At 45.7% G+C, this 17841-nt stretch overlaps 1 protein-coding gene across 4 annotated transcripts in view; it reads left to right on the top strand.

Annotated features, from left to right (window-relative positions):
* Window positions 1–1111: 1111 nt before the first annotated feature.
* pcdh11 (protocadherin 11) overlaps window positions 1112–17841 on the top strand; it is an 893281-nt gene continuing 876551 nt past the window's right edge. For all 4 annotated transcript variants that reach the window (XM_072505210.1, XM_072505211.1, XM_072505209.1 and 1 more), the window contains exons 1-2: window positions 1112–1358; window positions 1733–4868. In XM_072505210.1, coding sequence (XP_072361311.1) covers window positions 1812–4868 — 3057 coding nt within the window. In that variant the 5' untranslated portion in view covers window positions 1112–1358; window positions 1733–1811. The remainder of the gene's footprint in view (window positions 1359–1732; window positions 4869–17841) is intronic.

The raw sequence follows: 17841 nt of genomic DNA, 5'->3' as shown, positions 1-17841 counted from the left end.
TTAAAAGTTCTCGGCAAGTATCACCATTGTCTCCTGGGTTTAAGCCGCACCAGATGGGAAAACATTGGTTTCTGTCAGTCCAGTCCTGGGGCAAGGCTGCGCTAAACTAAGGTTCCATCTGATCTCGAAAGTGGGCATAAAAGATCGCATGACAATATTGAAAGAGCTTCTGCCATTGTTCTGGCCGAAGCGAGCCAAACAAATGGTCTATTTAATTCTTTGTTAGTTTGCCGTGTGCAGATTGGCTGCTGTGCGCGTTACAACAGCGACTGCATTTCAGGTGATGCACCATTCTCTGTGATAAGAACATGAAACGGTATATAAATGCAAAGTTTCTGTTTTCGAGCTGTGTTCTTTCTTCGCTTGCACTACAGAAAATGGGAGGTGCTGAGAAAACATTGTTCCAAACATATTAAACTATACTGCAGGAGCTTAAATTCTAGGGGGGGGGGGGGGTTGAAAATTAACCAAAAGTGCTGGAAACACACAACCTTTCACCCGGCATCTGTGAAGAGGGTGGATAAATTCGCACTTTGGGTACAACCAACAGGACATTTGATGCAGAAAATAAAAGAGAGAAAATTCACGCAGTGTGTGGGGGGGATAAAAAACCAGCAAGAATTTAGTGGAAATAAACGGGGGAGCAAATCATCTAAGTCTGGGCAGGAATAATACGGCATTGCAGACATGAAGGGTGTGCAAAAGAGGGTGAGGAGATGTGAATGTGAGTGAGCTGCAAAATCCGAATGCAGACTGACACCGGGAGGCAGGTAGATCCCGCGCTTCGTTGCTTTTTGACGTCTGTGCACAAGCGGCTGGGTTTCTATATTTTCCCGAGATTGTTCGCCGGACCAGTCTTTCCTTGAGGAGGGAGGAAGGGGGTGCGAAGCTCCTCCTTTTAAAGCGTCAGGGGTGGGAGTGAGCCGGGGTTTTGGGGGTGGAGGGAGGGAGGGAGGAGAGGGGGGGTACACTTGCGGGGGGGGGGCGGGGGGGGGGGCGGGAGTCCCGCCCGGAGGCGGTGTGGATTGGTGAGTGCGGCGGCCGGTGGGAGGTGCCGGTGGGTGGGGACCGGGGGGCCGGCGGCGGCTGCTGACTGGCTGCGGCGGGCGTCGCTCAGGCGGTGCGGTGCTATCAAGTTGCGGCGGAGCCGGAGACAGAGGCTGCAAAGCCGGGGCTGAGTGAGTTCGTGCGGCTCCCAACTCAGGAGAGATAGACAGAGAGAGAGAGAGAGAGGAGAAGCTGAGCGACCTCTCCTGCCAACTTCAGCACCCAGAGCATGTTTCCGCAAGACACAGCTCCGTCCGACTGACTTTGACTTCTACTAGCTTTCAAAATCCTAGCGTTTACCCAAAGAGAAGGTGAAAAAGGGGGGGAGATGGAGGGAGGGAGGTGGGGGTAAAAAAAATGTAAATCTTGCTTTTAAAAAATGTTTTCCTTTGCAAAAAAGTGTGTAGACCCTTTATTGCCCAGTGCATTGCTTTGCAATCATTGCGAAAGGATCTCTGTTGCATCGGCGGCTGAATCCGCTGTTAAAAGTGTTTGAAATATTCCTGTCATTTTCCCTCCCCTGCTGCATGCAGTATTGCCCCCCCCCCCCCCCTTCCTCCTCTTCTCCCGAATGTAATTATTGCAATTGTAATTATTGCACATTTCATTTTCAAGTTTTTAATTAAGTTATTTCTTTTTATCTCTCCCACCCCCACCCCACAACACCCCGTTTTCCTGTTTGCAGAAGTTGCCGGTTTGATTTGTTCTCTTCTCCCCCGCCGCCGCCCGGTGCAGCGGTGCTGTTTTGCCTGCTTGTTGGAGAGATGGAGAGGAGAGGGATGGACGGGCTGAGGGGAGCCGCCGCCGCCGCCGCCGCCGCCTGGTACCTGGCGCTGCCGCTCCTGGCGCTGCCGGCCCCGGCCCGGGGGCAGGAGCGGGACTACACCCTGCGCGAGGAGCTGCCCGACAACGTGCTGGTGGCCAACCTGGTGCGCGACCTCAACCTGACGGCGGCGGCGGCGGCCGGGCTGCCCCTCACCTTCAAGCTGGTCTCCAAGACCGGGGACGCCCCGCTGCTGCGGGTGGAGGGCGGCAGCGGCGAGCTGTACACCACCCCGCACCGCATCGACCGCGAGAAACTCTGCGCCAACGTCTACGGCGACAGCCGCTGCTTCTACGAGGTGGAGGTGGCCGTGCTGCCCAACGAGGTCTTCCAGCTGGTCAAGGTGCGCTTCCTCATCGAGGATGTCAACGACAACGCGCCGCTCTTCCCCTCGGCCGTCATCAACATCTCCATCCCCGAGAACACCGCCGTCAACTCCCGCTACTCCATCCCCTCCGCCCTGGACCCCGACGTGGGCACCAACGGCATCCAGCACTACGAGTTGCTCAAGGGGCAGAGCGTCTTCGGGCTGGACATCATCGAGACCCCCGAGGGCGACAAGTGGCCCCAGCTCATCGTCCAGCAGAACCTGGACCGCGAGCAGAAGGACACCTACGTGATGAAGATCAAGGTGGAGGATGGGGGGGTGCCCCCCAGGTCCAGCACTGCCATCCTCCAGATCACCGTCACCGACGTCAACGACAACCGGCCCGTCTTCAAGGAGGGCGAGGTGGACGTGCACATCCCCGAGAATGCGCCAGTGGGCACCTCGGTCATCCAGCTACACGCCACCGACGCCGACTTGGGCTCCAACGCTGTGGTCCGCTTCTCCTTCAGCAACCAGGTGTCCGCGCTGGCCAGGCGCCTCTTCGCCGTCGACGCCGCAACCGGCCTGATCACCGTCAGGCAGCCGCTGGACCGGGAGGAGTTCCCGGTCCACAAGTTGACCATCTTGGCCAGCGATGGCAGCTCAACCCCATCCAGAGCCGTGGTCACCATTAACATCACCGACGTCAACGACAATGTGCCAACCATCGACACCAGGTACATCATTAACCCCGTAAATGGAACCGTCTTGCTGTCCGAAAATGCACCACTTAATACCAAAATCGCGCTGATCACAGTCACAGATGAAGATGCGGATTTAAATGGGAAAGTCACCTGCTTCACTGACCATGATGTGCCATATCGTTTGAAACCTGTATTTGAAAGCCAGTTCTTATTAGAAACTGCAGCCTTGCTGGACTATGAAAGCACTAAAGAATATACTATTAAGATAGTGGCTTCCGATGCAGGCAAACCACCGTTAAATCAATCAGCCACTGTGGTGATTAAACTGAAGGACGAGAATGATAACGCTCCTGTTTTTAATCAGCCTGTAATTGGCCTGTCAATCCCTGAAAATAACACCCCTGGTACACAGTTAACAAAAATCAGTGCCACGGACGCAGATAGTGGGAAAAATGCAGAGATCACTTACCTCCTGGGTCCCAATGCCCCATCCATCTTCAGTGTAGATCGGAGAACTGGCATCCTGTCAGCTATGAGGAGATTAGACCGTGAGAAGCAAGACCGCTATGTCTTTACAGTACTGGCCAGGGATGGAGGAAGGCCTTCTATTCAGAGCAATGCTACTGTGGTTGTGACTGTGTTGGATCAAAATGACAACAGCCCTTCCTTTACACACAGTGAGTACAACTTCTATGTGCCTGAAAACTTACCCATGTATGGTACAGTTGGACTTATCACTGTTACAGATGCCGATGCAGGAGGTAATGCGGCTGTCAGTCTTTCCATCCTGAACGATAAAGGCTACTTTATAATTGACCCCATCAGTGGGGTCATCAAGCCCAATATTACATTTGACAGGGAACAGCAAAGTTCCTACACATTTCAAGTCATGGCTGTGGATGGAGGTAGGCCTCAACGGTCTTCAGTGGCCCGTGTGACTATAAATGTCGTTGATGTAAATGATAACAGTCCAGTGTTTGTGTATCCTCCATCTAATTTTTCGTATGAACTGGTCTCGACTTCCGCTAACCCTGGCTCCGTGGTGGGTAAAGTTTTTGCAATTGACAATGATACAGGGATGAATGCAGAGCTTCGCTACAGTATTGTCAGTGGGAATTCCAGAGGACTGTTTGCCATTGACCCAATGACTGGCAATATAACTTTGCAAGAAAAGGTGGCTAAAGCGGACCACGGCTTGTACAGACTAGTGGTGAAGGTCATTGATTTGGGACAACCTGAGTCCTTGCATGCCATGGCACTTGTGCATTTGTTCCTGAACGAAACCATCAATAACTTCACCTATGTCCAAGAGTTGGTACGGAAGAGCATGGAGACTCCTTTGGATAAGAATGTTGGGGACAGTCAGATGACTCCACAGACCAATGATTATATTAAGATTGTCATTGCCATCATAGCTGGGACAATGACCGTCATTCTTGTCATTTTTGTGACTGCTTTAGTGCGCTGTCGCCACACACCAAGACATAAAACTGTGCAGAAGGGGAAACAGAGTGGGGAATGGGTGTCTCCAAATCAGGAAAACAGACAGATTAAGAAAAAGAAACGAAAGAAGAAGAGGTCTCCAAAGAACCTTCTTCTGAATTTTGTTACGATTGAGGAGTCCAAACCAGATGACCCGGCACATGAACACATCAATGGTACCTTGGACCTTCCGGTGGAATTGGAAGATCAGACTATGGGGAAGTACAACTGGGGCACAACGCCTACCACTTTTAAACCCGATAGTCCAGACCTAGGAAAGCACTACAAGTCAGCCTCCCCACAGCCCTCCTTTCAAATCAAGCCAGAGACTCCGGTGCCAGTGAAGAAACACCATGTCATCCAAGAGTTACCGCTGGATAACACATTTGTGGTGGGCTGCGACTCCTTGTCCAAGTGTTCTTCGAGCAGTTCTGACCCCTACAGCGTATCAGAATGCAGTTGTCAGGGAGGCTTCAAGACTGCAGGGCCAATCCACACCAGACAGGTAATGCAGAGATTCTAACTGGCCCTCACACAGAGATCTTGTCTTGAAGATTAAAAGCCTTGAATGGTCATGCATGGCTGAGGCATTGAAATGTAAACAGCTTGTGATTCATCAATGTTGGAGAGAGAAATTAGAATGAAGTGGCATTTAGCTGGTGGTGATTGCTGAGTTGTTGTTTCAACAATATGGTCTCTAGGTGGCACTGTAGTACTTCCTGGGTTTACAGAAAGCTACAGCAGTTGTGAAAAGAAGGGCGCTGCGAGTGTACTGTGGAGTAGCAAGCAGAGGAATCCTGAGATGCGTAGTGCAGGTGCAATGTGAGGCTGTACAAAATCGATCTTTTGGTTTCTGTTCAGAGACGTTGGCACCAGCGGTAAGGAAGGGAGGAACAGACCACACATTACACAGCAAAACAGTATCCCATTATACCGAAGAACAAAGACAGTAATATATATATTTTTTAAAACTGGTAATAAAACTGCTGTGACTCAACCATTGCCTTTCTGTTTAAATGAACATGCTTTTGTCAGGACTGTTCTGTAATTTCTAATTTGGAGGTCTCCAGGGAGGAGAGGAAAGAGGTGCTCCTCAAATCTGTCCAGTAGAGTCAGTGAAATTCTCAAGCGCAAACCTCAGAATGTCAGAATCGCAACAGCATGGTTGTTCCAAGTTTTGATACACCTAATGTGACTCCTCTATCACCGTGCATGCTGGAGCCTGGCTGCGTAAATTAATTGTCTATTCTTAAAGTGTTGAACACGCACATTGAATTACATAGGCAGCTGGCATGCCACGCATCTTCTGTATCCTAAAACATTGCCATTGTGTTTACAGAGCCAGCTCCCCCCAGGTCATAATTGAAAAATAGGTTCTCATTCCTCCCCTTAATACTTTTAACACAACAATGTATTTCTGAAAAATAGAAGAATTGAGGGTAAATACAAATCTTATAGCAAAATGGGGAAGGGGTGAGAAAGATTAAAAATGAAGAGAAAATGGACACGCACCATAAAGTCTTAAGAAGTACCGAGAGTACCGAGGGGAAAGAACGATGGTGATACAGGTGCTTTCAAAAGCATGTTGATTGACAGATGTGTTGTGGGAGGATGTACTTACAAACCTTAATGGCAACAAAAGTCTTCAAAATTATATGCAAATGTTTAAATGAAACGGGTGGCAGAACAGTGTGTACTCTTGAACATTGTAATTTCTGTTTAATGTAGCTCTCTGAATCTCCATTATTCTTTACTGTGCTGTGCTCCTTTGAGACCTATTTAACACTGGTAGGCAAACGGAACCATAGCTGGAGCCAAACGGCTACCGGCTTTGCAGCTCAATTAATTATTCAACTGCTTGGGGGACAATTGCATGTACTGTTTGTCTCAAGTATTTTCCCTGTGAGTAGCTTTTTGTTTTTGTCTAGCATGTTGGTCAGTAATCTGTGTTATCAATCACACACAAAAAAATACAGACAGAAACCAACAAGTTAGTGTTGGCTCTCTGAGCAACTTAGCTCAGATTCACTGTAGAGTTTAGCTCCAGGAATTGTATTTCACTGATTCGGAGCCCATTCATTTAACAATATGCTCGTTTCCTAGTGTTAATAAACATTTCACTTGGTTGTGTGGCTCTATTCAATCCGTGCAATTTTTTTTTTTTAAACAGCCTCCCTCCTCATTCTGAAATGTTTTTGCAAAGTTGTTGGGATTTCAAACCCTCTATTTAATAAACCACTAGGAGTCAGTAGTTCTTCCTTCTTGAAAGATTAGATTGTGGTTTTCCTGAGGATTGGCTGAACAGTAAACAAGGCTGTAACCTGATTTCACAGAACGTGCAGTTGAACTGGTGCAGACAGTCAGTCAACTCTTCAGCTGTGTGCATCTGACAGTATGCCCACTAAAAGGACACATGGCTGTCCAGGAAATGCCTTTTTTGTAGTGTAGCTGAAGCTTTGCACAGTTACAGAGAAAATATTCTGTTGATAATGTTTTTCTGAGTTAGGGGGAGGGGGTGTGCTGTCGGATGAGCATCCCAGATATTTTATTCTGGCTTTCCTTAAAATCAATGCCCTGTCTTTGTATTTGTGGTAGAGAGCACTAAAGATACGTGTGCACTTTAATATTAAGAATGCCATACATCTATTTAATCAAGTCTATGAAAATGTTGTAATTTTACCTTTTCCAAAAATATGTTTGTTTGACTTCTTTGAACGCATTTATTGAACTCCTACTTAACACAGTGAGGAAAAAGCTAGCCTGTAATTAAAGATAAAAGGTGTGATTTAATAATGATAAACCTGTGGCCCTTCTCACCTTTGGTATCTATGATCGTGTCATTGTTGATGGTGCTCTTTTAACGTCCATTTGCGGCTGGTGGCGAGTGTGAAATTTTATTGTTACTATATTTACAGTTAATGCTGGACATCCATTGCATTTCAAGTAAACTGCTTTTCTTTCGATTCATCACCATAGATTGAAAAGTGATAGGTCAGAGCAGCAGCACAGACTTGTTATATGATTCTTACTTAATAATTCCACAGTTAAGCCCTGTATGCCATTTGCAGTTTCCATGGATTACTTCTTTCTGTGGTATTCCATATTGAACTATAGTACTACAGATGCTTGATCTGTAACAGTAAATCAAATAAGCATAACACATGCAATAAATCAAATGGGCGTATAGATTCCACAAGAAATGTTCTTTCACAGCTGGCAAACATTATTTGCCCAGGCCATTTTACATTTGCATTTGTTCCCAGAAATGTTATTTTTTTTACAATATTATACAATAAGTGCAACATGTCTTTCAAGTATCAATGTTGAACTAGTGCCAGTCGAACAGGATGACTGATTCCTAATTTGGTGCACCTCAAATCGCCATTCAAATGGCCGGAAGAGGGAACCAATCCTATTAAACCTAAATACACGAGGCAGTGCTTGTTCGTTTTGAAAGAAGCTGTTCAGTATGGGCTAATGTTCTTTCTTGATATTGCAACATGTTGTCATGCCAATTAATTGACTGTAGTGGAACTTCACTGTTACAAACTCAATTGCTTTCAAAGAAAAACCCTGCCCTAATTCAGTCAGTTCTCCCAAATGCTCTTCAAATACTCATCTCCAGCCCTCCACCACTGAGTTGCAGTCTCTGGTCTCAGTGTGTATGTGTTCTGGAGGAGAGGTTACACGAAGGGTGCTGCTATGATCTTATTGCCTCTGGACTGAGAACGGGAATAATTGGCTTGGTTTGATTGGTATTTCGTGAAACCAAGGAGAAAGTGTACACCTGTGCACTTCAGTTGAAGGCAGTTTGGCCCGACTCTGATAACCTGTTACTGTTGAATATCTCCTCGCCACACAGGAGTAACCATTTTAACAAAGGGCTCAAGGGTGACAGCTGTGTGTCGAACACTGAGCGTTATGCAGCCTTCACAGTAGAGAGCACAATACTTGTTAAAGAATTTACATTTTTTTTAAATGTGGTCAGCATAGACAACGTCCACAAATGTGGTATACTTGGTCTCTATGAGTTTGTAACAATAAGGTTTGACTGCACACTGGCAATGTTATGTGAAATGTGCAACATTTAATTTGCGTGCTTGTGTATGTTGATTTTATTATTCTTGTGATTTCAATGAAGCAATTTGCAGTTGTACCTATTAAAAGCAATAGTTAAATTGAAGAATTTAATTTGGTAAGAATAAGTGCAATGTAGTGTAAAACAGTTCCATTTCAATTTTAGTGGTGGACGTACCATTTATTTCATTTAAATTAAAACTCATTTTGGTATTTATACATTTTCTGTATTTTTGGTATGGCCTGTATACTTCATTTTGTATATTTTGGACGCATTTAATGTCTTTTGTGCAAAACCCATTTCTTCATTAAACTTTTTTCGCATTATACTAACACGAGCAGAATCGTTGATGTTCCGAATCTAAGGTCATTGATGGGAATGTTGTGTTTTAGTTCTTTAAATCAGTCCATTTTCTACTCTTCTTCATGGTAGTTTTCTCTCCTCTTCTCTGGAAAATAATATTGTTGGGAATAGGATTTATTGAGCATCAGTTAACGTCTGAAACTTTACTCAACTGACCACTGTTTTTTTGTACGAACCTTGACAGTGAGTACCAGACAGATATTCAACTGGAATGCATCATATCAGTGCCCGTTTGTGTCTTCACCTGATACTCATCCAAATGCACTCACAAATAATTGTTTCATGTCACTGAGGAGCATGTGGAACCCATCCAAATGCACTCCCACAAATAATTGTTTCAAGTCACTGAGGAGCATGTGGACTCGGAATGATTTTTATCCTGCATTACCCAAGCAAACAAAGTTAATTGTAGTATGAACCGAGGGTAGTTAACTCAGCAGAGGATTTATTTAGCCACTGTATAAACTCACCGATCCATTATTAGAGCTGTTTTTAAATGGATGCGTAGGAAGAATCCAGGATGTCACAGAAATTGCACAGGAGGGAGAGAAATACTCAAATTGCACTGCCTTATAATTTTATCCATTATTTGTCCACATGTGATGAACTAATTCATGCTGTTTGTTTCATACATTTACTGAATTACCATTCAACAGCCTTCATTACTTTGGCCATGAAGCCTGTGTAGATGGAGGAATCCTAGATAAGAGGAAATCTATCCATATGTAGGGGCAGGGTGGCAGATATCAATAATTCTAAACAACCGCACACATACACTTTCCAGCATGGGGGTCACTGTATATTGGTTAGGAACACTGCCCTATTTTGTCCCTGTCCTTAGCTCACGGAAATGTACGCCAGTTGCACAACCAGCAATCTCAGCACAGAACAACTGAACTAGGAATTCATCTTGGCTGAATTATATTCTGGGAGACCATTTATCAAGGGACCTTCTTCCCAATTTCTAATTTAGTGTAGCAAAATGATCCAGGGCATGTCAGAGGAATGTTTTCAACATAAGCCACATTAGCACGGCATGGAGGCACAGTGGTTAGCGCTGCTGCCTCACAGCGCAGGGACCCGGGTTCGATTCCAGCCTTGGGTGACTGTGCAGTTTGCACATTCTTCCTGTGTCTGGGTGAGTTTCCTCCAAATGTTCTGTTTTCCTCCCACAGTCCAAAGATTTCCAGGTTAGGTGGATTGGCCATGCGAATGGCCCCTTAACGTTTAAAGATGTGAAGGTTAGGCAGGTTGGTTATGATGAATGTGTGGGGTTGCGGGGATAGGGTGGTGGAATGAGCTGAAGTAGAGTGCTCTTTCAAAGGGTTGGTACAGACTTTGTGGGCCAAATGGCTTCCTCTGCACTGTAGGGATTCAATGAGATCTTCTGTTCTATGAAGAGATACAAGGACAAATAGGACAGGTTTTAGGCATTGTCTTAAAACAGGAAGTGGAGGGACAATGTGTAGGGAGGGAATTCAGAGGTAAGGGCTTTGGCATCTGAAGGCACAGTTGCCACTGGTGAATTGATTGAAATTGGAGATGTTCAAGAAGCCAGGAGCTCAGATATCTTGGAGTGTTGTAGGCTGGAGGAGATTATAGAATTATGGGGATGGAAGGCCATGAAAGGATTTGAAAACAAAATGGTTATTTAAAATTGAGGTGTTGCTGAACCATCAGGCAGTGTTGCAACGGGCCCAGGGGTTATGGGTGAATTGGGCTTGGGGTAAATAAAGATATGAGCAGCAGAGTTTCAGGTGATCTCTGGTTTAGTGGGTCGAATATGGAAGGTTGTCCGTGGGTATGAATAGTCAAATCCATTGGTGAAGATATGGATAAGGGTTTCAGCAGCAGTTGAGCATGAGACAGGGTGAAGTTGGATGATGTTATAGATGTGGAAATAGGCAGTCTTAGTAATGGTCAGAAGCCCATCTCAACTCTTAAGGTATTTATCTACCAAATCAATGCTGCTGACAGCAGAAGTGCAGTGAAAGCCCAAGTTGGAACGAGCAGCATGACTTATTTAAGTTTAGGAACTGGTCCAAGAGAGTTGCTCTATGTGAGTTACTCTGGGAAACCAGTGCAACTGGAGAGACTGACAACCCAGTCTAAATGTAAAAGTATGTTCCTCTAAAAATCTTCTAAGTGCTGGTATAGAGTGACTTTTATTTAGTGAAGCAACTCAACATGTTAGATTATGCAAAAGAAGTGGGTTTCCACCATCACTTGAACATTTTCTCTCTATTATGGGAAAACCAGATCTAAGTAGATGTAATGGTAACCTTCAATATTATGAGAGGAACACATTTCAATCCACTGTCGGTTAGCGTTTGGCAAGAGAATCTACTTTTTGCAGTGATCATGGTTCTCACAGATAATTCCAATCAACAACAATTGGAGAAAACTATCAGACATTACTTTCTCCGGACTGAATTTGGGCAGACCGTTTTGAAGATGAACTAATGGTTTCTGAAAACTGCAGTGACAATTGTGCCTATTTGCTTGCCTGTTAGACTTACCTCAAAATATACTCAACAAATAACCTGTAAATATCTAGCCTTTTTGTGGGCGAGATTCTCCACTCCCGCGCCGGTTGGGAGAATCACCTGGGCCGCCAAAATTTCCCGGGATGCCGGTCCGACGCACTCCCGCGATTCTCCCAACTGGCGGGAACGGCCCGGTCGAGTTCCGCGGGCTGCAGGCCGGAGAATCGGCGGAGACACCCAAAATGGCGATTCTCCGGCACCCCCGCTATTCTCAGGCCCGGTTGGGCCGAACGGCCAGGCCAAAACGGCGAGTTCCCCCCCGCGCCGTCCACACCTGGTCGCTGCCTTCGGGAACAGCGCACGAACGCTGGGGGGGGGCGGCCTGCGGGGGGGGGGGGGGGGGGCGAGGGGGGATCCTGCACCGGGGGGTACCTCGTGGGGTGGCCCGCGATCGGTGCCCACCGATCGTCGGGCCGTCCTCTTTGAAGGAGGACCTCCTTCCTTCCGCGGCCCCGCAAGATCCATCCGCCATCTTCTTGCGGGGCGGACCTAGAGAGGACGGCAACCACGCATGCGCGGGTTGGTGCCAGTTATGCGGTGCCAGCCACGTCATCTATGCGGCGCCGCCTTTACGTGGCGACAAGGCCTGGCGCGTGTAGATGACGCGGCCCCGATCCTAACCCATTGTCAGGGCCTGAATCGATCGGGATCGGGGCCGTTTCGCGCCGTCGTGAAACTCGACGGCGTTCACGACGGCGCGGGAGTGGAGAATCCCGCCCCTAGCCTTTCAAAAAGTTAATTTGTCTTCCCAAAGTTAATTTGTCTTCGTAAATTCAGTTGTCATATACTGCATTCAAGAGTGGTGACAATTTATTTTGAGGCAGCAAGTTACCTCTAATCGTTTGATTAGTCCACCATTAAAAAGAATGACAGCACTTCAGAAGTTATTTACTGTTCATGAAGGGCTTTGAAACACCCTCAAGAAGCAGTAAGGTGTTATATAAATGCAAGTCTTTTTCAGATAATGGCCAGGGGCGAAAGAGGAAATGGGGTTAGACTGATGATTAGTTTTAATTAATTTCAAAAATTACTCGTGAATCCTATACCTAGGATTTCACCACAGCATATTAATGTGACATCTGATCCAGATTGTTGGCCTTTTTGAAAATTAATTGTAATGCCTTTGATTATGTTTGTAAATTTTGAAATCCCTTTTTAATTTGTTTTCATGCTCGTGGTGGAGGTCTCTCAGTGCAGTGTTCAGGGAGAAGGCCCACACAAGTAGTCACCATCCATGGTGTGCAAGGAGTAACATTAATAACTCAAAAAACAAATAGTAAATTGCAGTGCCAAATTGGAGGTAGCTAGTCAGTTCCACCTAAAGCACAAAGATTAGTTCTCTTGTGCCTGTTCCTGAATACCGACATTTCAGTTTCCTTTTCAATTACTGCAGCAGGTAATTATTTAAAAACATTCTAGTGCAACGAAAGGCAAAAAATGACCAAATAGGACCAAATTTGAGAATGAAAGAAGATTAATGCATCTTTGTCGTGTTTCCCTCCCCCTCCCGCCCCGCTATATGTAGAGCACTTTTCATAACCTTGGGGCAACTCAAAATGCCTCACAGCCAGTGAAGTACTTTTGAAATGTAGTTACTATTGCAATATGGGAAGCATGGTTAGTTTGCACAAAGTAAGCTCCAATAGTAATGAACTAAATGGGCAGGGCAGCACGGTGGCGCAGTGGTTAGCACTGGGACTCCGGCGCTGAGGACCCGGGTTCGAATCCCGGCCCTGGGTCACTGTCCGTGTGGAGTTTGAACATTCTCCCCATATCTGCGTGGGTTTCAGCCCCACAACCCAAAGATGTGTTGGTTAGGTGGATTGGCCACGCTAAATTGTCCTTTGATTGGAAACAAATAATTGGGTAGTCTAAATTTATTTTAAAAATAAATAAATAAACTAAATGGCCACAGAATCTGTGTTTGTTGTGTTAGTTGAGGTAAAAAGGTTCGCCAGGACACTCGGAAAAATATCCCTCTCCTTTGAAGAGTGACATGCCATTATTTTGCCAGATTGGGCCGTGTTTAATGTCTAATTTTAAAATTGCACCCCCCCCCCCCCCCCCTCAGAAGGAAAAACAAACAACCAGTAAAAGCGGGAAAATGAGAATACCGGCCCAAACTGTTCTTGCATACCATAAAACGGAACACCAGTAAGAACTGGGAAATAAGGATAGTAATCCAAACTGTTTGTCCTGGGACAGTGCAGCACTCCGTCAGTATAACGTAGACTGAAGTAATGAGCAGCATTCAGTGAAATAGAATACTCTCTACTGATACATATGCACAAGTGACATTTTGCTCTCAGTACCACCAGAAACAACCCCAAGTATTCTTGCCAAATTCACTAAAACTGGCTGCCAGCGATGTCTGTCAAAAAGATGGTCCACCCAACTGTCAGCCTTAGTGAAGTTAACAAGTTTACTCTGGAGTTCCAAGTGTAGCACAAAACTGTATTAAGAACCCAAACTAAGCATAAAATAAAAGCTGAAAGAGGGCGGTTGAAAGGAATCGCCAATATAAGTCACCACTCAATTAAAAATTAGTGCTGTCAAATTCACCCTGTGGGTTGAGTTATACCCATCCAATAATGAATATTCAACGTGTAGATCCATAAATATAGGAAACCCTAGAACCAACACTTCTTGTTATCTTGTTTTTGCCAATTTCCTTTCCTCTCCTGACTCATGTTAGTGTTATGGTTCCTTGGATACGAGACTTCCCTAGCATTACATCCAATTTGCCTAAACAGTGTAGGCAGAGTATTAACTATGGGATGCAGGACCGATTAACTAAACCCTAATTTAAATCACATATTTACCAGTAAGTTCACCGGGTAGGGATCAGGAACAGGAATCCTGGTAGAATTTCCCCTTTCAAGCCTGGCAGCTAATTGCAACTGCAACTGGCAACTCAGCTGAGATCTGCAAACTCTACTCAGGCCCAAAATCCTAGATCCTTCTGGAGTGAAGCATTTATCCAGTGCCACTAAAGCAGCTCTTGCACCATCACACAGTATGGCTTAGTCACACATCGTGCATATCAACCTGGCAACTGAGGCAACATACAGGGCTGGATTCTCCGCGGTCGGGATTCTCCGTTTTGCCGGCAGCCCGGGGGTATCCCGACAGAGTGGGGCTGCCCCACAATGGGAAACCCCATTGACCAGCCGGCGAAACGGAGAATCCCAAACGTGCTCTGGTGCGGCGGGACGGAGAATCCCGCCCACAGTTTCTGAGCAGCAGTTGTTAGATTTGAAGTCTCTTGCATGAATGAGGTTGGGCAGTTAATGGTAACTTGCTACAAGGCAAACCTCCATTAAAAATCTTGGAATTTTACAGTGCCATTCTGAGACATGCCAGAGAGTGTCATTTGTCTTTCACATAACCTTAAAAGTTAGTTACCGCAGATGAAGACATCTCACAATTGTGTGACATTTCTCTGTTGATCACTGAACACAAATAGTCAGTTATGTTAAGTTGGGTAAATACTCCCATTAAAATAGAGAGGCAACGGGATGACTAATGAATGCATTGAATGTTTGCTTACTAATGTTACCAGCAATGATTTGTAGACCAATATGACTTTGGGACGTGCATGCAATTTAGGCTAATGCTGGAGACGAGAAAACTGACAAGCTGGATACATTTTTTGCTGGGGGCAATGTGTAAAACTAGGCTTGTTAATTCCCTTTATATGAATCTGGCAATGGAATGAACTGCAGCACAAACTTGGCAGCCTAAAGCCTGGAAATTGCAGGTGCCAATCTCAAACCAGCATGAAAATATGCTGCTCCAGGGTTAGTATTCATGCCAGTATGGATTTAGACACACTGCATGATAGCCCCTGAGTTCATTGCCAGGCTACTTTTTTTCCTCAAAGATATCACCACATGCAACATGCAATGACGTTTGTCTCTTTAGAGTTGACCATATGTGCTGCAATGCTTCCTAATGTGCAGTACAATGTAAAACAGGCAATTAGACATCAGTGTCAGGTTCACAATGAAGCTTGAATTCTGGCCTTTGAACCACCATGAAGCGGTTGTGCTTAAACCTGTACATTTTGTGTAGAGTCCATGAAATCAGTAATGTTCCTTGAATGTCCTTCAAAATCAAATGATTACTCTGGATTTAAGTTCACCTGCACCTTTTACAATCTTTGTAGTAAATAGCTATAAACATTAGCTGTTTGCTAAGTAATGTGATTCTTCCTATCAATTCACTTGAGACCGTAAATTCCAACCAGAACGTTTCTAGAAACGGGTGGCTCTCTGCCATCTCTTCTCTGCACCGGAGGACTCTGGAGAAGCATGAAAGCCAGACCTTCGGAATCGATGCTACCCTAATAGTTACTTATTAATTATTAAACAAAAAATTCTGAATGGGACAAATAGTTGAGATTGGAGCTTTGATCAAAACAGAGCCCTGCTCTTGTCTCAATTATACTGGTCAGAACATGAGTGCCACAGACATTGGGTGAAACCTTCACGGCCCTGCAGAGTTGGATTTGAGGAATGCAAGAGAGAAAGGTGTAACCCGAAGAAAGAGCAAGCCACGTAAATGGACAGATATCGCACAGTGACCCAAATTTTCAGGCAGACAGAAAGTCTCTGTGACCACGTCAAAATTGCACCAAAACCCTGAATCTGGAAATGTTACCCCCATTTCTGACAGATCCTATTTTCATCAGAGAGGCGTTTGGGGTGAGTTGGTGGGCGGAAGGGGCAGGATGTGATTTCATACATAGGCAACCCAAACTCCGCAGGGCCATTTGAACTTAGTGCCAAGTTCAAAGAGACTCCATTTCTCAATTTCTGCTGGAGTGAGGTATGTTTCTCAGTGTGTGGCTTAGGATTGTTAAGAGTAAGAATGAGTGTGTGAAAAAGGTGGGTATGTTCTGCGGAACTATCAAGCAGTCAAGTTATTTACATTCCCTGTTCTATAAATTTTGAAAAGAAAAGCCTGCTGTGACTGAGTTGTTAAAAAAAGGTGCTTGCAATTTTGATGGTTGTCTGTTGACATAAGCCTGCGGGCTGTGGAAGGTATGTACTGAATGGGATTTTAATTGATGCCTTTTAAATGTAGTGAAGTCTGGAATAGATACTTAGAACTTTATTTTATTTCTCCTCAGCATGGCTCCTGAGGTCGATGGATACTGAATACGTTATGTCACCAATGAAGGGTGGAAGGACAAATAGTGGACAACGGGAGGCATTAATGGCATGAGCTGGCACTAGGTTGATATAGGGGCTAGAACAGACCATGGGGTGGGTAGCAGGACATAGCTTGCAATGGGGAGTGAAGGGGCAATGGGGTGGGGTATAAAGAGACATGGATGGAGCATGGGGAGTAACTAGGGGTGCCTGCTTCATTACAAAAGGTACGATGTCCCAGAGTATGGAGATGGACCTTTTAAACTGCCGCTCTGGCACCCTTCAGCCCCGTGGCTCTCTCTGCAATGTTTCCAGTGGTGATGGACCTGTCCCCAGTATGCACTGGCCCCCAGAACAAACATCTGGTAGTTCGGTGCTGTTTCTCCTGAGGTGGGTTCATTGAGTCGGGAATGAAAATTCAGCCTTATGTGTTTGTGTGCGATTCTCTGGCGTCCCTGCACCATATTTCTTGGTGGCGGGAGACGGCCCACAGTTTGTCAGCAGCAGGATGTTTTGGCCCCATCAATGTCAATGGAATTTCCCACTGAATCTAACCCACGCCACCAGGAAACGCACGGCGGGGGTGCACGCTCAGTGGAACCGGACGATTTCACTGGCGTCAATAGCCGGACGATCGCGCCCTAGATATAAAGTTGGTGAACAGTTGAGACTTACAAATCGAAAACCCGTGGTCCCAGTGCTGAACTATTTGGTCTCAGTCGACAAAGCAACAACAATTGGCCTCTGTGTTCCTGAGCTTGAGAGAGGGAAATTGACCAGAATTGTCACTCCTACTGTTACCCAGTGTTGTCCTTTGAAAGTATCTCACAGAATCACAGCCTCACAGAGTGCAGAAGAGGCCCTTCGGCCCATCGAGTCTGCACCGACATGTGGAAAACACCTTAACTCTCCACGTAATTCAATTTACCAACATATAGCCATAGCCTTGAATATTACGTGCCAAGAACTCATCCAGGTAGTTGTAAAGGATGTGAGGCAGCCCACCTCTACTGCCCTTCCAAACAGTGCATTCCGGACTATCACCACCCTCTGGGTAAAAACATTTTGTCAAATCCCTCCTAAATCTTCTTCTATGAAATAAACCTCCTGCCCTCACCTTAAGCTTGTGTCCCCTCATGACTGACCCTTCAACTAAGGAGAAAAGCTGCTCCCTGTCCACATCCCTCATAATCTTGTAAACATTGATCAGGTACCCCTCTGTCTTCTCTGCTCCAGCGAAAACAACCGAAGCCTATCCAACCTCTCCCCATAACTTAAATGTTCCATCCAAGGAAACATCCTGGTGAATCTCCTCTGCACTCCCTCCAGTGCAAT

This window comes from Scyliorhinus torazame, chromosome 5 (genome assembly GCF_047496885.1).
Source record: "Scyliorhinus torazame isolate Kashiwa2021f chromosome 5, sScyTor2.1, whole genome shotgun sequence".
Lineage (NCBI taxonomy): Eukaryota > Metazoa > Chordata > Chondrichthyes > Carcharhiniformes > Scyliorhinidae > Scyliorhinus > Scyliorhinus torazame.
The sequence above is the reverse complement of the archived record's forward strand: the minus strand, read 5'-3'. Positions and strand labels throughout refer to the sequence as shown.